The sequence below is a fragment of the Colletotrichum truncatum genome (assembly GCF_014235925.2).
Source record: "Colletotrichum truncatum strain CMES1059 chromosome Unknown Contig_0006, whole genome shotgun sequence".
NCBI classification, from domain to species: domain Eukaryota; kingdom Fungi; phylum Ascomycota; class Sordariomycetes; order Glomerellales; family Glomerellaceae; genus Colletotrichum; species Colletotrichum truncatum.
Window position 1 is genome coordinate 3,243,057 of NW_027222403.1, and position 18,816 is coordinate 3,261,872.

At 49.0% G+C, this 18,816-nt stretch overlaps 3 protein-coding genes across 3 annotated transcripts; 2 read left to right on the forward strand and 1 right to left on the reverse strand.

The window, feature by feature from the left end:
• Positions 1-6,956: 6,956 nt before the first annotated feature.
• On the forward strand, positions 6,957-8,749 carry CTRU02_210167 (lactose permease; the record flags this gene model as incomplete). Its single annotated transcript, XM_070205404.1, has 3 exons — positions 6,957-7,034; positions 7,104-8,573; positions 8,636-8,749. The coding sequence occupies 3 exons, from the start codon at positions 6,957-6,959 to the stop codon at positions 8,747-8,749; spliced, it is 1,662 nt and encodes a 553-aa protein (XP_070061052.1).
• Positions 8,750-11,264: 2,515 nt separating this feature from the next.
• Positions 11,265-11,606, reverse strand: CTRU02_210168 (uncharacterized protein; the record flags this gene model as incomplete). Its single annotated transcript, XM_036733829.1, has 1 exon — positions 11,265-11,606. The coding sequence occupies one exon, from the start codon at positions 11,604-11,606 to the stop codon at positions 11,265-11,267; it is 342 nt and encodes a 113-aa protein (XP_036574457.1).
• Positions 11,607-15,833: 4,227 nt separating this feature from the next.
• On the forward strand, positions 15,834-16,770 carry CTRU02_210169 (uncharacterized protein; the record flags this gene model as incomplete). The annotated part of the gene is made up of 3 exons (XM_036733830.2): positions 15,834-16,355; positions 16,415-16,613; positions 16,667-16,770. 3 exons carry the CDS (start codon positions 15,834-15,836, stop codon positions 16,768-16,770), a joined length of 825 nt encoding a protein of 274 aa, XP_036574458.2.
• Positions 16,771-18,816: the final 2,046 nt, after the last annotated feature.

The following is an 18,816-nucleotide window of genomic DNA, read 5'->3' on the forward strand; positions in this document are numbered from 1 at the left end:
AAAGCAATGAGACTAGAGAACGTAGGTAGGCAGTCAGTGATGGACTGAAGTTGGTATGGCTTTGGACATTCAGCGTACTTCGAGTTTCTATCCAGCATCAAAGTCTAAGTGGAACATCAAAAGGCTGCAAAAGAAAAAAAAAAATGAAAAGAAAAGAAAAGAAAAGAATCATAACGCAGGTCGTAAGCACAACGTGGAAGTGACCTAAGGGGGAATGTCGACTGAAGGATTCGTACAGATGCGAGATGAAAAATGAGATATAAACGAAATGAAGAAATGCACTATTGGAAGGGGATGATTTTGGTTTTGATTATCGACCACGAATGCGTTGCAGCACAGGGATACCTTGCATATTGTGCCGTCTAGGTCACAGGAGAAACACCTAGCCAAAGTGTTCCCTTCCATGGCAAGCCGGGCTCAGAAATAGCATGGGTACGGGTGTTCTTTATACGGAAAGGGTCAAATTGCAATGTAGGTATGTATGTAGGAGTTTCTTCGTGTTCGTATGGGGGCTGAAGTCCTTGTTGATGGCCTGCAGTGACAAGAATTTTTCAGGCTTCTTAGGCTTTTGTTTCGGTCGAGGTATGCTTGGTTATTGCAGTCGCCTGGAAAGGACCTAAGCAGGCAAGGTGAGAGATTGAATTCGGGAATTCCAAGGATCTTGTGTCGAATGGCAATCGCTAGCTAGCCAACAATTGAGAAGCCTAGCAAGTTAATTAAGCAAACAAATAACCCGTAGATCAAGACAGTGCTCTCAGGTACGGTTTCACAGCACCCCTTTCGGTTCGTGGTAGGCAAGTGTCGATGGATTCCCTTACTGATGAGAGAAGAGAGCAAAAACGCCGCGTAACGTTTGAAGAAGGTTGATTCGAGGGGCATTCGAGAATGTACGGATCAGTCTGGCTGCTCCACCTCAAGTCAGCATGCTATACCAGAGAGAGAGGAGAATCAGGGGTAGGATTTCCAGTTTTCGAACACGACCATCACTGTTAGCAGAAACATGGAACAATGAAATAATAGCGTCTTTCTAAGCACGATTGGGCTGGATATACTCAGTAAGTACAGAGGGAGGAACATAGCTGCTCAGGTTGGAGCAAAACTACTCCGTTTGGCCCTCACAAAGCTTGCCATTTCTCGTGGTGCTGGGATTCGACCATCGATGATGAAAGTTGATTGAAGTGTTGAAAGAAAGAAGACCACGAAGTGTTACCTCTTTGTTGAAATCTTCAAACATGTTGTCGAGAGTATCCTCGTAGGCGGGCGGAACCAAGTGGACGATCAAATGCGATTTGATTTCGTGTTCGAAGTCAATGGAGAACCCAACTTATCGCGGCAGTTTGATATGTTGGATTTCGAACGAGGAGACATCGTGCTGTAAGAGTTATCTCGTGACAGTCTCGCAATGTTGTTTCGGTTTTCTCGCGGTCAAAGTTCGAAAAGCTATCAAGTCAGCGGTGTTGAGCAGCAACGACAACATCGAAGTGGCAAGTTGATGATGGTGAACTGACGGAAAGACCGACTTCTAGCCATCAGACGATCTCGTGCCCATCGAGGTCGGTTCTAGACCGTGAGCTGAGGACAATGGAGGAGAAAAGTGAAGAGTCTAGCTCGTCTTGACTGACAAACACGAACACCTGACGGAACACACGCGACGCCATTCCGGCAGCCAAGAGACGTGGACCCCGACCTACATGCCTCGGCCAGCACGATGCAAATTGGACCCCTGCCTCCGCAACACCACGGCACGCTGTACCGCTGGCATAAATCAGCATAGGGAGACGTACTCGCTACATTCTACGTCTTGGCCCGCCTCCCCTTCCCGCACATCACACCGTCCTGAGAGGCAAGGTACCCGGGCTGATGGACAGATGATTGGTAGATCGCCCGGTCAGGGGGTGCCAGTTTAGAGCAGAAAAGAACAGAAGGATTGTGGAGTGAGGAAATCCGAGGAATATCTTGAACGAGGATGGATGGCCTTGTCCCTAATTCAGGCCAGCATGTCTGTTTCCAAGATCTCTAGCCGGGTCACTTGGCTTTCATGTCCGCTTCCTGCCGACATACCCAGCCAGGACGAACAAGCTCGTCTAAATTGCTTAGTTTCGTTGATTTGGGAATTCTTGAAATGTCACGAACTTAGATGCCAGTATCGCAACACACAAATGGGCTAGCGTTGAGGGAGGGGGGCACAAGTTCCAGAACCGCGGATCTGTCCATACATTGGGGAGCATGGAGGGTAGCACCCCGGTCTTCTTTCAGGAAAGCTGTTCCGTTAGCGCCATTTCGTTTTGGGGCTGGGGGTCACAAGATTTGGCATTGGACCCATCCAGAAACGAACAGGGCTGCCCAACGCCTGATTTGAATAGTTGGCGGAAGCTGTTGCCGCAGAGCAGTCTGTATTAGGTGCGTCGGAACCCCGGACAGCACTAGAGTTGAGGCTGGTGTGTTGCTGCAGCTAGAATCCGATCTGGGGGATGGGCATCTCGACAGACTCTTTTTTTTTTTTTTTTTTTTTTTTTCTCACGTCTACATCCGGCGTATGGTGCCATGTTAAACCGCGTTGGAACAGCTTTAGATGCAGTGAATCAACCTTGCATGCAGGAAGCCTAGCCGTACGCCCAATATATCTGCCTGCCGGCTTCGACGAATCTCAGACGTTTGGGATTTTCAACACCACTTTTTAAGCGCTGTGCCGCCCACAAGGCATTCAGAAACCCCAAATTGAGTCGGATTGTCGGGGCGAGCCTTGCGGTAGCCCTAAGCTCTCCGTTACTGTTCTTGGCATGGGAACATGCAGGTATGCTAGTCGGAAAAGTTGGGCGAACATGAGGCCTGGAAGTCGCTTCTCGCCGATGGTGATGTGAGGCTTCGTTCCGTCGCCGCCGCCGCCGCCACTCCGCAGCTTACTCGTTGAGTTCCCAAGCCGGAACGCGGCCAAGGCTTGCCACTCAGATCGTAGAGGTCAGATCCCGCTGGCTGATGTGAATCTCAAGCGTAGAAGACCCTTTGAGTAACCCATCCCCTCTCTTGTCGAGATCTTCACAGACTGGTGTGGCCCATGATTTATTATTTGCAGATCAATCAGGTCCAACGGCCTTTCCCGATAGGCGCACGCGAGTGAATGTGACTCTGACATTGCCACCTTCTTGGTTGTCGATTCTTCCAGCTTGATGCGCTTATCCAGAGACATCATCCTAACAAGCCGGGAAACCCGGGCTGCCGTACATGTACGCGCCAAAAAAGTCAGAGATTGAATCTGCTTTATCATTATGCCACTGAGAGAAATCTTTAAGTGGTTTTTCTTGCCTAAAACCTGTTAAAGTTATACATTGTATACATACAAGCTGACATGGCCAATCTGATGCCTTTTCCAACACATGGCTCTGATGGCCCGGCAGAAAGAATGCTTGCTGTTTGCTCATGTCAGCCCAAGATCACGTATGATTTTGCCGCCTCCCGGACCCCGGAAATAGGAACAACTGTAACAGACATGTTCGATACACTCGTGATTTTCCGCTTACCAAAGCTTCCCCGTAATGCCTCTCAAACCAAACTTTGATGAATCAGAATGAACGATGGCTTAACGTAGCTACGGGTACCTGTTCGGCGCGGTAGACCGATACTGTATTACGCTGGCCAGTAAAAGGTTTTTAATCGCGAGAAGCGATGACCAACTGCCGTTGCCGAAGACGCCCTGATGGCATCCTGCGATTCCCTCCTTAGTCGGGCTAAGCTACCTTGAGCGCTCACCAGCGGCGCAGTAAGAGGATTTCGGGTCCGTGGCTCTAAATCCCTGAGACGGCCGTTAACGCCCTCCTCTCCGCTTCACACATTGAGCCATAGAGGGTGGTCTACAGTCGTCTGTAGGAATGGGTGCGTGGACAGGAATTTGCAGCGTGGCGTTTGGATCACGGCCCGCTGAATGCAGGGAATCCCCACTGTGGAGAGAACAAGACAGGTGTGGCTGGATCGCTAAACATGACCATTGGGAATATGAATTGGCTGAGAGACTCAGGTGCGTAGCTGACCAGCCAACACGAATCGGGACGAGGGGAGCGGGGAGCAAACTGGCGATAATGTGACTGAACGACCAGGGTAGCTGGCAACGAGATCCGCGTCGACGGGTCGCGTGTGTTTTCCTGATGGCTCGTCTATTGTCGGGCCTTTTCCCAAGACATGATTCCACCACTAGATGTGGTCCACTCAGGAATCGTAGAGGCCGACAAGAGGAATTAATCGAATTAAGGAACAGGATCCCTTTGCCGGTGGCTTGCAGCGGCAGGGGAACCATTGAGGGGCCCGGCGGATGTTGTAAGACCAATGAGAGAGCAACTCCGGCTTGTAGACATCAGCCATCTTTTGGGGGCTTGATACATCAGGACGTCCAACCCAGTCAACGGAGCGGAATGTCAATAACATCTTACATCTAGACGAAAGAAGATGGATGTCGAAGACGAAATGGTGGGTCATTGATCGTGGAGACAATCCGTCTTAGCCCGCTCAGAAAGCGCCTAGAGAAGCTCTCCACCACATATTACCGTTTTGGGACGAAATTTAGCGCGGAGGAAGGCGGCCCGTCTACCAGATAGGCATAGCGTGGCGGGCTTTGGAAGTTGAGGACATGGAACAGGTGCATATGGACATTTGTCAACTCGATCATGATCACTTTTTGCAACTTTGCAAAGTTTCAACGAAAGGGAATGTACAAGTTGCTCATTTCTTGGACAAGACCGGTGTTGCTTCTCGACCCATCTTGTTATAGAGTTCTAGTGATCAAGATGTGGCTAGTTGAGCTTCTTAGCAACCCTCATTGCATCTCCAACAAGTATACACGGGACTATTACGAGGTACTTCAGTTAAAGGGAGACGCTGCCGGTACGGACAAGTACCGGACCTTAGTAAGAAACACCCCGGCAGGGACATGGGACGATACGACAAGGGGTGACCAGCTGTGTCCCTGGTGCTCTTCTCCTAAGAAAAGTAGCCGTGAGACAGAGCAGCAGCAAAAAAAGAATAGTAACCAGGGACAGCCATCAGGCGTTGACTCTCAGGCCACATGGAAAGACGGGCCGGCTCCAGTCAAATGTCGCTCCTCTCATTTTTGTTCGCCTGGACTCCTTTTTCGGGTTTGGCGTCTTCTTCTCCAGATATGCCTCTCTGTACCAATCTGTTTTTTTTCTTTTTCTTTTTTGCTCTCCCTCTTCCCCAGCTCAAGTCTCCCCAGCTAACCCATACGCCACCAAGCCAACCGCGTGCCATCGTTGCGACTGGCTCGTGTCTTCGGCTGCGCCAGGTCCCAATCCCGGACCGGCTCTCCAACAAACGGTGTTGTTGGACAACTTCTTCCGGAGGTGGTCCCTCGAAAACGATAACGCCATGGTTTGATTTGCTGCCAACCGCTGCTGCGTAAAGAAGCTACTGCCAACAAATAAAAATATCTCCGATTATACGGATACATGGTAGACAGACACACACGCGATAGTGACGCTTCGATTCATCACCCGTAAACATGTGTCTTGATTCCGACGATGCAGCCTGGTCGGTCCTTGAGGCAAGACGGGCAGCATCTCCACCAACCCACCCACACTCACCCCAGATTCAGAAAACCTTTTTTGGGCTACTTTTTTTCTGAGCGTTGCTCCATCAGAGCGGCGCGATTAGGCAGAGCATCAGAACATCCGCAAATATCCCAGTCACTTCTGCGGAGCCTTTGGACCCGCTGATCCGGGGAGGGAAACGCAGTGACTGCTGTACTATGTATGTAGTTTACTGCTACTAGAATAGTGTAGAGCAGAATGTCACTGCTCGCCTCCACTCAACGCCATTGACAGCCGAATCACAACACCAAGTCGTCTTTCGTTAACAGCCAAACATTAGCATGTCTCTCGCTTGCCGGCCCGTTTGATAACCTCTGCAGATGGAAGGACAATGATCCTTCATCAGCCCTGGCACGCAGACGGCATGTACAGCACAGCACGTTGTACCGCTAGACGAACCAGTCGTGAGGAGAAGTTGGGGGACTTGGGGTACCACTCCACACGCTAGATGAGACACGCAGAATAGACAAGAAGCAGCTTCACAGGCCTCCCCTTGGCTTCTATACTGTAGATGTACACCCACCTAATCTATTTTACATTGATTGCGCTGCAGCCATCATAGCCTTCAGCGAACGAATCTTTGGTACCTGCCAAGCAGTTTCACGCCCCAAATACTAGTAGAGCCACACCCGAAGAAATACAAGAAGAAAATAGCGTAGCCCACTGCCAGCACTCTTAGGCGAGAACCGGCGATGCCTCTAGACAAACCCTCCATCTGCTCTGCCCATCTGTCGGGTGCTTGGTGGGACTCGCCCATCGCCCGCCCGCCCCAGTGGCAACCAGCGGTCCCCAGAGCCATGCGTCTTTTCCACACAATGCAATTCGTACGGGGGCACTACTATGTGAGAAGAGCAGGGGTTAGAGGGGAGGGGGGCCGGTGAAGGGGGGGTGGTGGTACAACCAACGATCTGCTGCCCAGCTAGTACAAGCAAAGCCCAGGCCAGCCGCCATTTCGGTCCCATGTGAGGGTGGCCCGTCCTTCCACACCCCATGCCCATCCATGCATGGAGGGGGTGGGCTCGAAACGGCCGAGCTAATGATGGGCAATTGGGAGTTGGGGTTCGTCCTTGCAAGCAAGCTAACGGCTGCTTTTTGTGTGTCTCTCTGTCCATCGGAATTCCAACTGCTGATCCCGTCTGGCAGGAAAACCAAGACGCCGAAAATCATAAAACCTCAGCCTGTCCCGCGATCGGTAACTGTCTTTGTCTCGAGCTCTCCATCCTCATCCTCTCTCATCCCACTCTCGGACACAACATCCATTACTCGCAGCTCGGTCTGTGGTAATTGGCAAATCAAGTCTTCCTCCTACTGCCAACACTCCAAAGGAGGCTGTTACCTGGCAGCTTGCCACCAACCGCCAACATGTCTGAAAAGATTGATACCGTCAACACCATCCAACCCCACCAGGAGGACCATGACTCCGACAAGGTATGTCTTGTGATGTCTTCGATATATCCCCTTGCACATCACATCACTGGGGTTTTTGCTAACGCGCCTGCTTTTCTGTAGAAGGAGGTCCAGACCAAGGTGGTCACTGGTTCCGAGGCCTTCAACGAGGCCATGATCAAGGATCCTCCCTCGGCTTGGACCAAGGCTCAGATCATGATCTACGCCTTCTCTCTCGTCGGTTTCTTCTGCTCCACCATGAACGGATACGACGGTTCCCTCATCAACAACTTGCTCCAGAACCCTTCCTTCAAGGAGCGCTATGGCGCCAAGAACGACGGTATCTGGGCCGGTATCATCTCCTCCATCTACCAGATCGGTGGTGTCGTCGCTCTCCCATTCGTCGGTCCCTGCCTTGACACCTGGGGTCGCCGCGTCGGTATGCTCATCGGAGCTGGTATCATCATCGTCGGTACCTGCATTCAGGGTACCGCCAACGGAACCGGCCAGTTCATGGGCGGCCGTTTCCTCCTCGGTTTCGGTGTCTCCATCGCCGCCTCTGCTGGTCCCATGTACGTCGTCGAGATCAACCACCCTGCCTACCGCGGTGTCGTCGGTGCCATGTACAACACCCTCTGGTTCTCCGGTGCCATCGTTGCATCTGGAACGGCCCGAGGCGCCCTCGAGATCAAGGGTGATGCTTCGTGGCGTCTCATCACCTGGATGCAGGCCCTCTTCTCTGGTCTCATCGTCATCTTCTGCATGTGGTTGCCCGAGTCTCCTCGATGGCTCTTTGTCAACAACAAGAAGGAACAGGCCAAGGAGGTCCTCACCAGGTACCACGGAAACGGCAACGCCGAGTCCCCCTGGGTCACTCTCCAGCTCCACGAGTACGAGGAGCTCCTCGACATGGACGGTGCCGACAAGCGCTGGTGGGATTACCGCGCCCTGTTCCGCAACCGCGCCGCCGTCTACCGTCTTTGCTGCAACTTGGCCGTCTCCATCTTCGGACAGTGGGCCGGTAACGCTGTGCTGTCTTACTTCCTCGGCTCCGTCCTCGACACCGCCGGCTACACGCACCCCATCCAGCAGGCCAACATCACCCTCATCAACTCGTGCCAACAGTTTGCCTGCGCCATCTTCGGTGCTTTCCTCGTTGACAAGGTCGGCCGTCGCCCACTTTTGCTCTTCTCCTTCTCCGCCTGCACTGTCGTCTGGCTCGGCATGACCGTTGCCTCCGGCATCCTCTCCAAGTCCCAGATTGGTGTTACCAAGGACGATGCCCCCATCTTCAACAACCCGGCTGCCTCCCAGGCTTGCCTGGCCATGATCTTCCTCTTCGGCTCCGTCTACTCCGTCGGTATCACCCCCCTCCAGGCTCTCTACCCCGTCGAGGTCCTCTCCTTCGAGATGCGCGCCAAGGGTATGGCCTTCTCCAACTTGGCTGTCAACGCCGCCGGTCTCCTCAACCAGTTCGCCTGGCCCGTCTCCATGGAGAAGATCGCCTGGAAGACCTACATCATCTTCACCATCTGGGACGCCGTCCAGACCTTCATCATCTGGCTGTACCTGCCCGAGACCAAGGGCCGCACTGTAAGTTTTGAACCGCCCACCGCAGAACCCTCCCAGAACACGCATGCTAACCCCGATAACAGCTCGAAGAACTCGACCACATCTTCGCCGCCGACAAGCCCGTCAAGGAGTCCACCAAGAAGAAGCAGGTCGCTGTCGACCGCTACGGCGATGTCGTCAACGTCCAGGACGTCTAATTCCGCGACTCTTACCACTACGGTGGTCAAAATGTCTGAACGAAGCGAGCGGGTGTTTGTGTGGTTGGTTTCTTTTTGTTGCTGGACTAAACTCTTTAATGTCATGAGGACGGGGAAACGATGGGTGACGTGCTACCTACTTTTTTGCATGGCTGATAGGAGGACGGGTTACCCATATGAGGTGGACACACATCACATCTGGGTGGCTTTACCCTTGTCGAGTCTGAACTCATATTCTCTACCAATCTATCATACCAATATACCACGATGCACAGCCTGAATCTTTTCATTATTGATGATGCACATGCCTTTATATGTGAATTTTGTGATGTTACTCTATTTCCCTCTCTGAATATCTTACGGATTCACGAGTTGCGTAATAGGAGCAATCTCAGCAATCATATCATGGTTGTTGAAAAGTGAATATAAGGCAAGTTCAATCTCGGACTGGTAATATTTTGTACGGTATTCTTTGATTGTTAAACTATTAGACCATATTTGTATACATCTTTAACTTGGCGGTTCCTATTTTTCCAATAGCCTAACATTTATTTGCAGAAGCCAATCTTGTTTTTGTAACACACGACTTGATCCTATGTTTGCATCATTCTGTATACTGATACTACACGTGGTTTTCTCGATAATAGTCTTTATTTACCTGGTTATATTGCACCCGTTTACCGTCATTGTATGTCTCGCTGAGAGCAGTAGGCAACCCATTACTTTCAATCCCACCGACAGGCTTGGCTATCTCAAAGGGTCTGGGCAAGGTGACACAAGAGTCTGGCCAGCAACGATGAGCATGGCTGGCAAGGTTTCGATCTCTAATTACTCTGCCTGAGACAGCCCTTGTATCCAGAAAGTACCAGAGGCAGGGTATTCTCATCGTGGATAGGCACGTTGGAATCATCACACCAATGTAAACTGCATAACAATTCTTTTAGAAGTGGTTGCTGAGCCATATATCTTTGTCGAATTTACGACTAGTAAACACGGCATCTTGGTACAGGGGTATAATGTAAATTGATGTTATCATTGAACCTCTAGACACTAGAGCGGATGTAAACCCTGAAAAGGCTAGTGCCTCAAATAGCCAAGATGCGGGCCTGTGAGGTAAGTGAGTTGCCGGCAGCAACTGTATACGCTAGGTTGGGGACTAAACAAAGACGGGAGATTTTGAGGACTTGTTTGAGGCAAGTTATGATGTATATCACCTCCAAAATAGAAGAAGCAACTTGGCTTACTATTGATGATCGCCGCTGGTTAGCGAAAGAGCTTGGAAGGGTTTACACCAAGTCTAGTTGTTATCAGAGAAATTAAATGAATATGAAGGGGTGATACTGGCTTGCTTCACCCTTCGGCTTCCACCCCTCATAGCTTCAGACTTTTCATACCACGACTCTTTACAAAATCGTTTACATATTGAAAGCGTGAGGCTACAGAAGTTAGCAGCTTGGACCAGTAAGCCAGTCAGTTCTGCAGTATAGAACCAGACCTTCGTGTCAAGCTGGCCATATGCATACCTACGATGTTCTCGTCGTGCCGATGGACGTAAATCTTACCATGGCATTGGGTTAAGGTGATCATAACACAGTAATGTGTAACTGCGTCGTGTAACAACCTCGAGCATCGAAATACATCGTCAGTATGACAGGTCTGACACGTTGAACAGACGATAAGAACTTTGTGGATCTACACGTGTGAAACAGCAAGTTGGCTCGGCTTGAAACCGGACATGCAAACTTTTGGAGAATGTAACGCTGTTTCAAGTAACCCGTGTCATTTGTGGTGTATCACTCAATGTTATGCACAGGCTACCGATAAAGGCCTTCGATACAGCTCACTCTTTAACATCACGGTATCCCCATATGGGTGCTTGACCATTTTACATCAAGCATTGAAGATGAGAACAGAACTTCTATAAAGAACTTAACATCTTCAAACTAACGTTAAATGAATGGTCATATGACCTGGGTTGACTAGAAATACCATCGTCATTGAAGTAAATGACACCATATAGAATCATTTAGCAGAACGGGCTCTCAATTTTAAGGTTTGTTTTTGCACTTAGGCTTGGCTGTGATAACAGATTCTGATCTAACCCACCCTGATTTATATTCGTAAAGCTTAATCAATCATGCGATATCACCTTTCGCTTTTTATTATGCCTAACATTCAGTTCGCGGGATATCTTCTGCTGATATCAGGTGTTGATAGCATTCCTATTACAAGTATGGATACTTTCTAATCAAACCCCAGATTTGGCTTTGGGGTGTACATCAAATTCGCCGAGCTGCGCAACTAGTTGACTCATAGATCATATCTCTGTCAGATCCAAAGTACTTTGAGAACTCCAATCTGGCCAGTACTGCTTCTCAATTGCGTGGGTATGAACCAGCATGATTTCTTGTGAAACTTTCCCATGTTAGCACCTGTAGAGTTTCTGCTGGTTTCGGTGGTTCGCTTACATGAGTAATAATACGCAAAATACTTCAGCAATTCCGTATGGATAGATTTAGAATGGGCAGTGCCATTGGTCAACTTCTAGATATGCAGGGTCTTCGCAAGAAAGACGGCCGTTCTTAAGCTTTGTCGATGCTCGATCCCTGGTTCGGGCTGAGGTGACGTATTTGCCGCAAGCCATCGGCTGGTTGCCAAACTTGCACATGCCGAGGGTGGTATGGTAGGTGGCGCCTCCAGCAATACCCATCTCGTTAATTCGGCCATTCTTGGCATCCAGAGCCCATGCGATGTCGCCAGTGGTGATCCTCGTGTTTCCGCCAGCGCAGCAGTACATGGTGAAGTCGGCGGCGGCGGCCGAGACAAGGGATGCAAGAACGAAAGTGATGGAACGCATTTTGAAAGATTGATGGTAGCGACTGAAAGAAGAGAGTGATGGTGTTATTGAGAGAAAGGGGTTACTTAGAGGGAATTCGACAGCGAGGGTTTTATACCATTAAAGACTTGAGCTTATCCTTAAGATCGAGTCAGTTGGTCTTGCTTCGACTTCGCAGAGCAACTCTATCGGGCCAGCATAGTGTAATTTGGACAATACTAAGCCCCTTTGTGCAGCCCATTCGGACGGACGGCTAGGCTCTGTCAGCTTCGTCTAGAATATTTCCATGAGACGAACTAGTAAAATAGAGTTCGAGGTATGTCAGCCGGCGAGCGGGTCCTTAACTGAACACTATGCTGTCTGATCCACCATTCCTGGCAAGGAAAAGATAAGACGACGGAAAGCGTTGATTTTCAGGCCGCTACCGTTGCCAAAAGGATAAATTATTAAAGTGCTCGAGCCACCTCGTGCCAATTAGTTGGGAACTGTGGTACGGGGCAAGCTTGTGCGGCGGATTGTTGTATCACATCGAGTCAGGGTAGGCAGCGTTATTGTGATGATTGCTACGCTGATCCGCCCCATCGAACATTGCATTCGACTTCTTTAGCTGACCATCTTTGATACCACCGCGGCGGGACGGAGAAATGTGAAGATATTTGATCGAAAACACCAGTCAAGAAATCCTCTCACAGCTCAATGGATTCCTGGTGATAGCGCTACAATCTGTCAGGGTTGAAGTTTTCAATCGAATGATACGCTTCCTAGAGGGCGCAGTTAGATGAAGCAACCTCGCCGAAACTGTCCGCATCAAGGTGACCCAACAAGACCCAATAAATTTTTTGCCGTAATGGTTAACAAAGAGCGATATGCCCCGAGCGAGGTCCAAGCCCATACATATATGATGTCTAGTCGGAGACTCCGGAGATGATAGCCCCCTTTCACCGAGTGGATTCCTATTTGGCATTCCTCAAAAAAGCTTCGCAGCGCGAGCGCAGCTAACTTTAATAGCTAACCGATAAATCTATCCAATACGACATTTGCACTTTTTGGCTCCCATTTTTGCCGCAAGCCGATGCGACATGGTTTTCATTTCTGTGATTGAGGTTGCTCAGCCGTCTTCCTTTAGATAAGAATGCGAAGAACTCATATTACAAATATATGAACAAATGAGTCCAGAGACAGGACTTGGTATTTTAATCACATTGCAATATTGATGCTGAGGCTAGGGCAATCTGCGCAGTGCAATCACCTACGAGAAATAAAACTAATTGAGACGCTCCAAAAAAAAAAAAAAAAAAAAAAAAAAAAAAGACAGTTTTTGCTGTATCTAGCCCTATTGAAGATGATAGGCAAACATAACAACACTATGAGCCGCATTTGGGGCCTCCAGAGGCCTTCAGTGGGCAGCACAACCTGAGGCATCGGAAGTGGCTGGCATTGATATGGCCGACAGGCGGGGGCCAGGCATACTTTGCTACAGTTAATCCCGCCAAGGAGAATTGGTCCCCTATGATTTCCCTGCTAGAACCTTTAGCATAACGGTCATTACTAAAGTGCTGTTACTTCTATTAACACTACGAATAGTTCTTTGCATACCACCAAATCATTCCATCAAAGCACCATACTGGCCGGCTCTCTTTTTGAATACTTGAAGTTTATTAAGGACTATCAAAAAGGAAAGAAAAACTGTTTTTAGCCGTTTTCCTACAGCCAAGCCTGGCGCGCTTCATCTCATCACACAATATTCCTATCTCTTATCGAAAGTGTCGTGTGAGCCCAACCTGTTATGGAGGCTCTTAAAGTATATTTGCACTTGTTCTTCTCTCTTGATTTGTGTGTTTGCCACCATTCTGCCCGAGACACACCTAAAGTAGTGCGTTTATGGGTGACTGTACTTTGGCACCAAACAGCCTAGTTTGCAACAGGCGTCAACATCCCACCTGTCAGTGACTGGCCAGTCACTGTGGTGGGATGATGCAGCCCTTATCTAAGAGCCAATCAACCGGAGTACAGTGATCAAGAGAGGGTGTAGGACACTGCATGAAAAATAAGCAAGGCGAGAAAGGCCGCCGTTCGAAGCTCCTGGGGCTTGGGTCATGGCTAAAAGCCCAGTCGGTTTTATAAGGTGCATAAGCGCCGACCTCTCTTTACGGCATCCCAATCGGTGGTCCTCAACAAACATTGAACTGAAATCATGGGCGAGGCCCCGCTCCCGACTCCCTCCTTATTTGGTACATAAAACTTGTGCAAACTCCTACATCATGGTAAGTCAGGATATTTGACACTTGAAAGAACTTAATTCCATTCTTATGCGCTCTAAAAAAAAATCGACGTACGGGAAAATTATCTATCTAAAGTCCCATTGCTGATGCGAATGTGTTTGGTAGAATCGTCGGTCAAAGAGGCCGTGGCAGGGAGATGCTGACGCCGATGAGTCCCTACTGGGGACCAGGCCACGGCTTTACTCGCCAGTAGAACGCCTGATTCTTCAGCAAGCCGCGTCTATCTTACAGATTTCCAATCCATTTCAAGATGGGGGTAGAAGTTTAACATCGCGCCTTGGGTCTGTTTCCGATATTGGAAAACCACAACATCATGAATCCATGTCTCGCTCCGACAGCTCTGGCGCTGGTCCATCTCTCCCACGATGTAGCACACAAACGCAAGGCTGGGATTTTGAACCGATTTTGGGTACGCCAACACCTGTGACTGAGCAGGACAGAGTCAGCAGCATTCGGCAAGATACTGCCATGTCAACTGGTGAACTTCAAGGATTGTTTCATTATCAAATACCGGAGGCCTTCATCGAAGACTTGGCTTCCTCCTCTCAGCCAGTACCACGGGGCTTTCCCCAGATGGGACTCTTACCCTCGGTCGCCAATGAGCCAAGATATGGACAACCTCTCAAAGGAACTCCGCATTCTTCAGGTAATGCTGGCACTCCGTCAGCCTTCATTACATTGCAACCAGACAATATTACATTCAGCAATGAGATCCAAGACCCAGCATTGCTGAGTGAGGTTTCACTAGAGGATGAAACCGCTTCGCTCATTCAACCATATTCAGATGGAAGTTCACTCGAAATTGACCAACTCTTGGCATCCGATCCTGTATTTCACCCGTCTCATACCGCGCTGCCATCTACAAAACTTGAGATTTTGGGCAACGGCAACTTGCCTGGATCAGCAGAATTTTCCGCTGATATCGACGAGTTCAATACTTTAGAGTTTTTGTTTCAGTCTTCTGACCAACTAGGCGACTTTGACAGTACATACACCGAATCACTTGTCGACACGAACCAGTTCATAGGTGACATCTGGCCAAGAGCTATCACAACTACGCATGTGCCGCCTCACCCCAAAGAGCTTACTATACGGAAAGCAGCCAGTGGGCCAACCCAGTTGTCTTCAACTGGAGACATAGGCCAAAGGAGGCCTTCTTATGAATTGTTTAACAAGCTTTCTGCAGAAACACAACACTCATCGCGAGATATAAGTTCAAGCAATCCAAATAGGGTCGTTTCCATCGACAAATCCAGCCAAGATACCGACCCAGATAGTTTAGAAGTAGTTAAAAGATCAAAAACAACTTCTACCTCTCCCGAAGCGGAGGGTGACAATCCCTTCGACGAGTCTTCAGCAAACAGTGATGGCCCCAAGATTGTGGTGTTTTATGCGGGCACGACAGACAACACAAAGAACATTCCAAAAGTCAGACAACCCTTCAAAAGCATGGCTAAGCGGAAGGAAACTGCGGAAACGCGCAAGACTGGTGCATGCGTGCGATGCCGCCTGCAACGTGTTCGAGTAAGTAGGCATTACGTGATTTCTCGTTGAATCTAAAGCTACGCAACCTTGGTGTTTGCTGACAATCTCTTTTCACAAGTGTTCTCCAGTACAAGAAAATGAGGATGGTCCTTGTGCAAGATGTGCAAGGATATCAGGTCCTACGTTATGTAAATTGCCTTGTTTTCGCTCCAACATCACTGAGTCGGAGCTTTTCGACAAAGGTGCCCACCCACAATACCGCTGGAGCAAAAGATGGAGCAGCTGGGAAATGACTGAAATCACAGCATGGGCCTCGGAAGAAATCAGGACAATCAGAGTCACTCAAGATGTTTTTGGGGGTTCAACAATTGACATCAGATGCCGCAAGTTCATTCCCGTCGATGGAGACTCGCTATCACGGACATGGAAGAAGAATGGTGAACTCATTAAGTATTACAGAGGACCATATGCGATTTACAACATGAAAGAGACTGGGAAAGCTTTCAAAAAGTTTGTTGCTCAAAACATCGGCACGAGTATTCGTCACTACATTATGACGAAGAAGGACAAGCTACTATCCTCCACATATTCCATGGCTTATAAGATGGTATTCCAGCCAAAAGATCTTCCAGATGATCCGGAAGGTAGACGCATGCTACAAGATCTTTTCCAGCTCTGGGTCGCTATTCGTATGGAATCACAATCCGAGCGAATCATCGGAGACGAAACTCTAGGCATGGATCCACAGACATTAGACGAGGACGTCGGTAGCTATGGGACAGTTTCGATTACGCCCATGATGAGCGCACAGGTCGAACTTATAACCACGACGCAGATTCTGCTCCCGCTGAAAGCTGCCGTCTTGAAACGCCTCCAACAACTCATCAAAGCAAACGACCCACGTTCATGGTTCTCGATCTACCTCAGCTTGTTCATTTTGCTTCACAACTGCTCCATCCTTACAGCAGATGAGAACAAGCAAGCAAAGAAATATGGTCTTCAGGTATGTCATGTAGCTTGAGACACGGATCACGACTCCCTTCTGACATTATCAATTACAAGACTCGTTACGTGTACGACAAATTCGTCGAAGCGCTTCATAACGGAGCTAAGACGATGCTCTACTACTTTCATTACTGCAATAAGGGAAGCTCGCCCTTCACACCGGGATGGATCACGCCAGAAAACCTGCGCATGGTCCAACTCAACCATTCACAAGAGCGGTTCATTCGAGAGTCCACCGAAATGATACATCAAAGACGTATGTGGTCAGCTTACCACTCTTGTATTAAATTTTACTAACTTTGACAACAGTTCCCGAGTTTCGGAGGATAAGGGAGGCAAAAGATTTCGAAAATGACTGGTATTTCGTGTCGCAGCTCTATGATACGCGTTGGGGGCCAACTACGACAATATAGATATCAACAGAATGAACTTGTCTGAAGAAAGCAACTCATTATTTTGGCTGGACCTAATTCAATCTTTCTTTACTTCACTCAATTGATGAAAACTTGTGATGTTTTGGTACGTAGTACCTCGAATGCCAAATCTTTCCACTTGCATAACCAGTAAGAGCGCGCAATTGACCAGCAGTATTTCAAAGCCAAGTAGCAAGTAAGTGAGAGGAGAAAAAAAGGCCTTCGGTTGATGCCTGGCCGAGGAAAGCTGTGATGATTCGGTACATCCTAGGCCTCCGACCGGTCTACTGTTCGTGGTGCGCTCAAGAAATAGGGGGCTGCCAGAGGTTGTCCCGCTTTCTCCAAAAAAGCCGACCGGTTAAGCCTCACTTTGAAAGGGACTAATTGTGCGCTTTGTGAATTGGTCAGTTCGAGGAGACATTTCGATAGTAGGTATATATAACAGTGATGGCGGCAATTGATCAACAAGAAATGGCTGAGATATCGGCCCAAAACAGCCAGATAAAGCTGTTGTTCAACTGTATTAGAGGCGAAAAGATATTCTGAAAGTTCAAGATGACCAGAACAACCAACGAAGGACACTACAACCCGTCCTCTAGACCGCTTTTTCTTCGAGGTAAGTCCCTTTCCCTCTTCGGGGCAGTTCGTCACCTTGGACCGACAAAACTAAAGAACTTTATGGTGCACATAGATCCATTACCAACTCTCTCCCCACGCATGATTTCGCCAAACAACTCTTTCACCACGTCAAGTCGCTTCGGGGAACGAGCAGCTACATCTTCGTCTGTATCTGCACCGAAAAACACCACAACCGCTCATCGATCGGAAAACATGTTACAAGCTGCGGGGCATGATGTATTGCTGCTTGGCATTGGGTCTCAGTTTTGATTGGTCTTGGAGTCAGGGCTGGATTAGGTTGACCGGTTCGGAAGAGGGGAGCAAGGAGGGAGCGGGCGCTGGAATTGGGGTCGGAGTATCTGTGTTTGCTTTTCTCACTATACCCAGTAATTATTCATTCGTTGTCTGATTTGTGGATTTGGTACTGGATGTGCGGCCATTAGGGGCAAAAACATCTTGTGAGACAGAATTTTGAGGGTCATTGGACTTGGGAAGGGTATCTGCTCACAGCTGATCTGAGCTGGCTAGTGAGATTTACGTAGACTTTCTCTAACATAGACTGGGATGGCTGAACGAACTCAAGTAGTCTTCTAATGTCCAGGCCGGACCGTGGTGGTGCATTCCCCCAAGATTTGGTTGGATGTCCCCTGTCATTCCTAATGATCGCCGGCCTTTCTCACCAGGTTACCCTGTGGCCGCAGCCGCTATGCCGCCTGGAAATTAAGACCGAATGGCTTTTTCTAATGAAACAGCCAGAGCCAGCTACGTATAGTTAGCATGCTGAAAGTGGTGCGTATCTGTTAACACAGCCTCGTCCGTTTAGAGCTGACCGGTCAGGTCATGTCCAGGAAGACGCGCCCCTCACTTCAGCAGTATAAAGTGGTGTCGTCGCTGCCTTGTATTCCTTGGCTCAAGGTGGCAGCCTAGATCATCTGTAGTCCGCAACCCTTGCGTTATTGTCTGCCGACTTAGCTACCTAGTCCTCTTTTGGTAGACATTTGGTGTGTTCTCTTTCAATCCATCATGTCCATTCGCCCAGCCACGAAGTCCGATTTGGACGCCATCACATGGATTGCTGTTGCGGCTCTTCCAGCAGATCCTGTTTGCACGTACCGTTTTCCCTACAGAGAGCAGTATCCCGAAGATCACACCAAGTACACACGTATTCGAAACGAGGAGTACATGATGTCCGGGGAAAATGCATTTTTTGTTTATGAGTGCCCAAGCATTGAGGACCCTACTGTTACGAAGCCAGTGGCCTATAGTATCTGGCAGCTTCCTCCTTCCGAAGTGCAACCACCCGAGACAAGTAGTACGTAACGTCATGAACAGAGTTCTCATGCTTGCTTATTAACCCTGGTGTAGCAAACGCTGGACCGCCAACAGATCACCTTCAACGGAAGGATGCAGCGCCAGAGCGCATGAAGG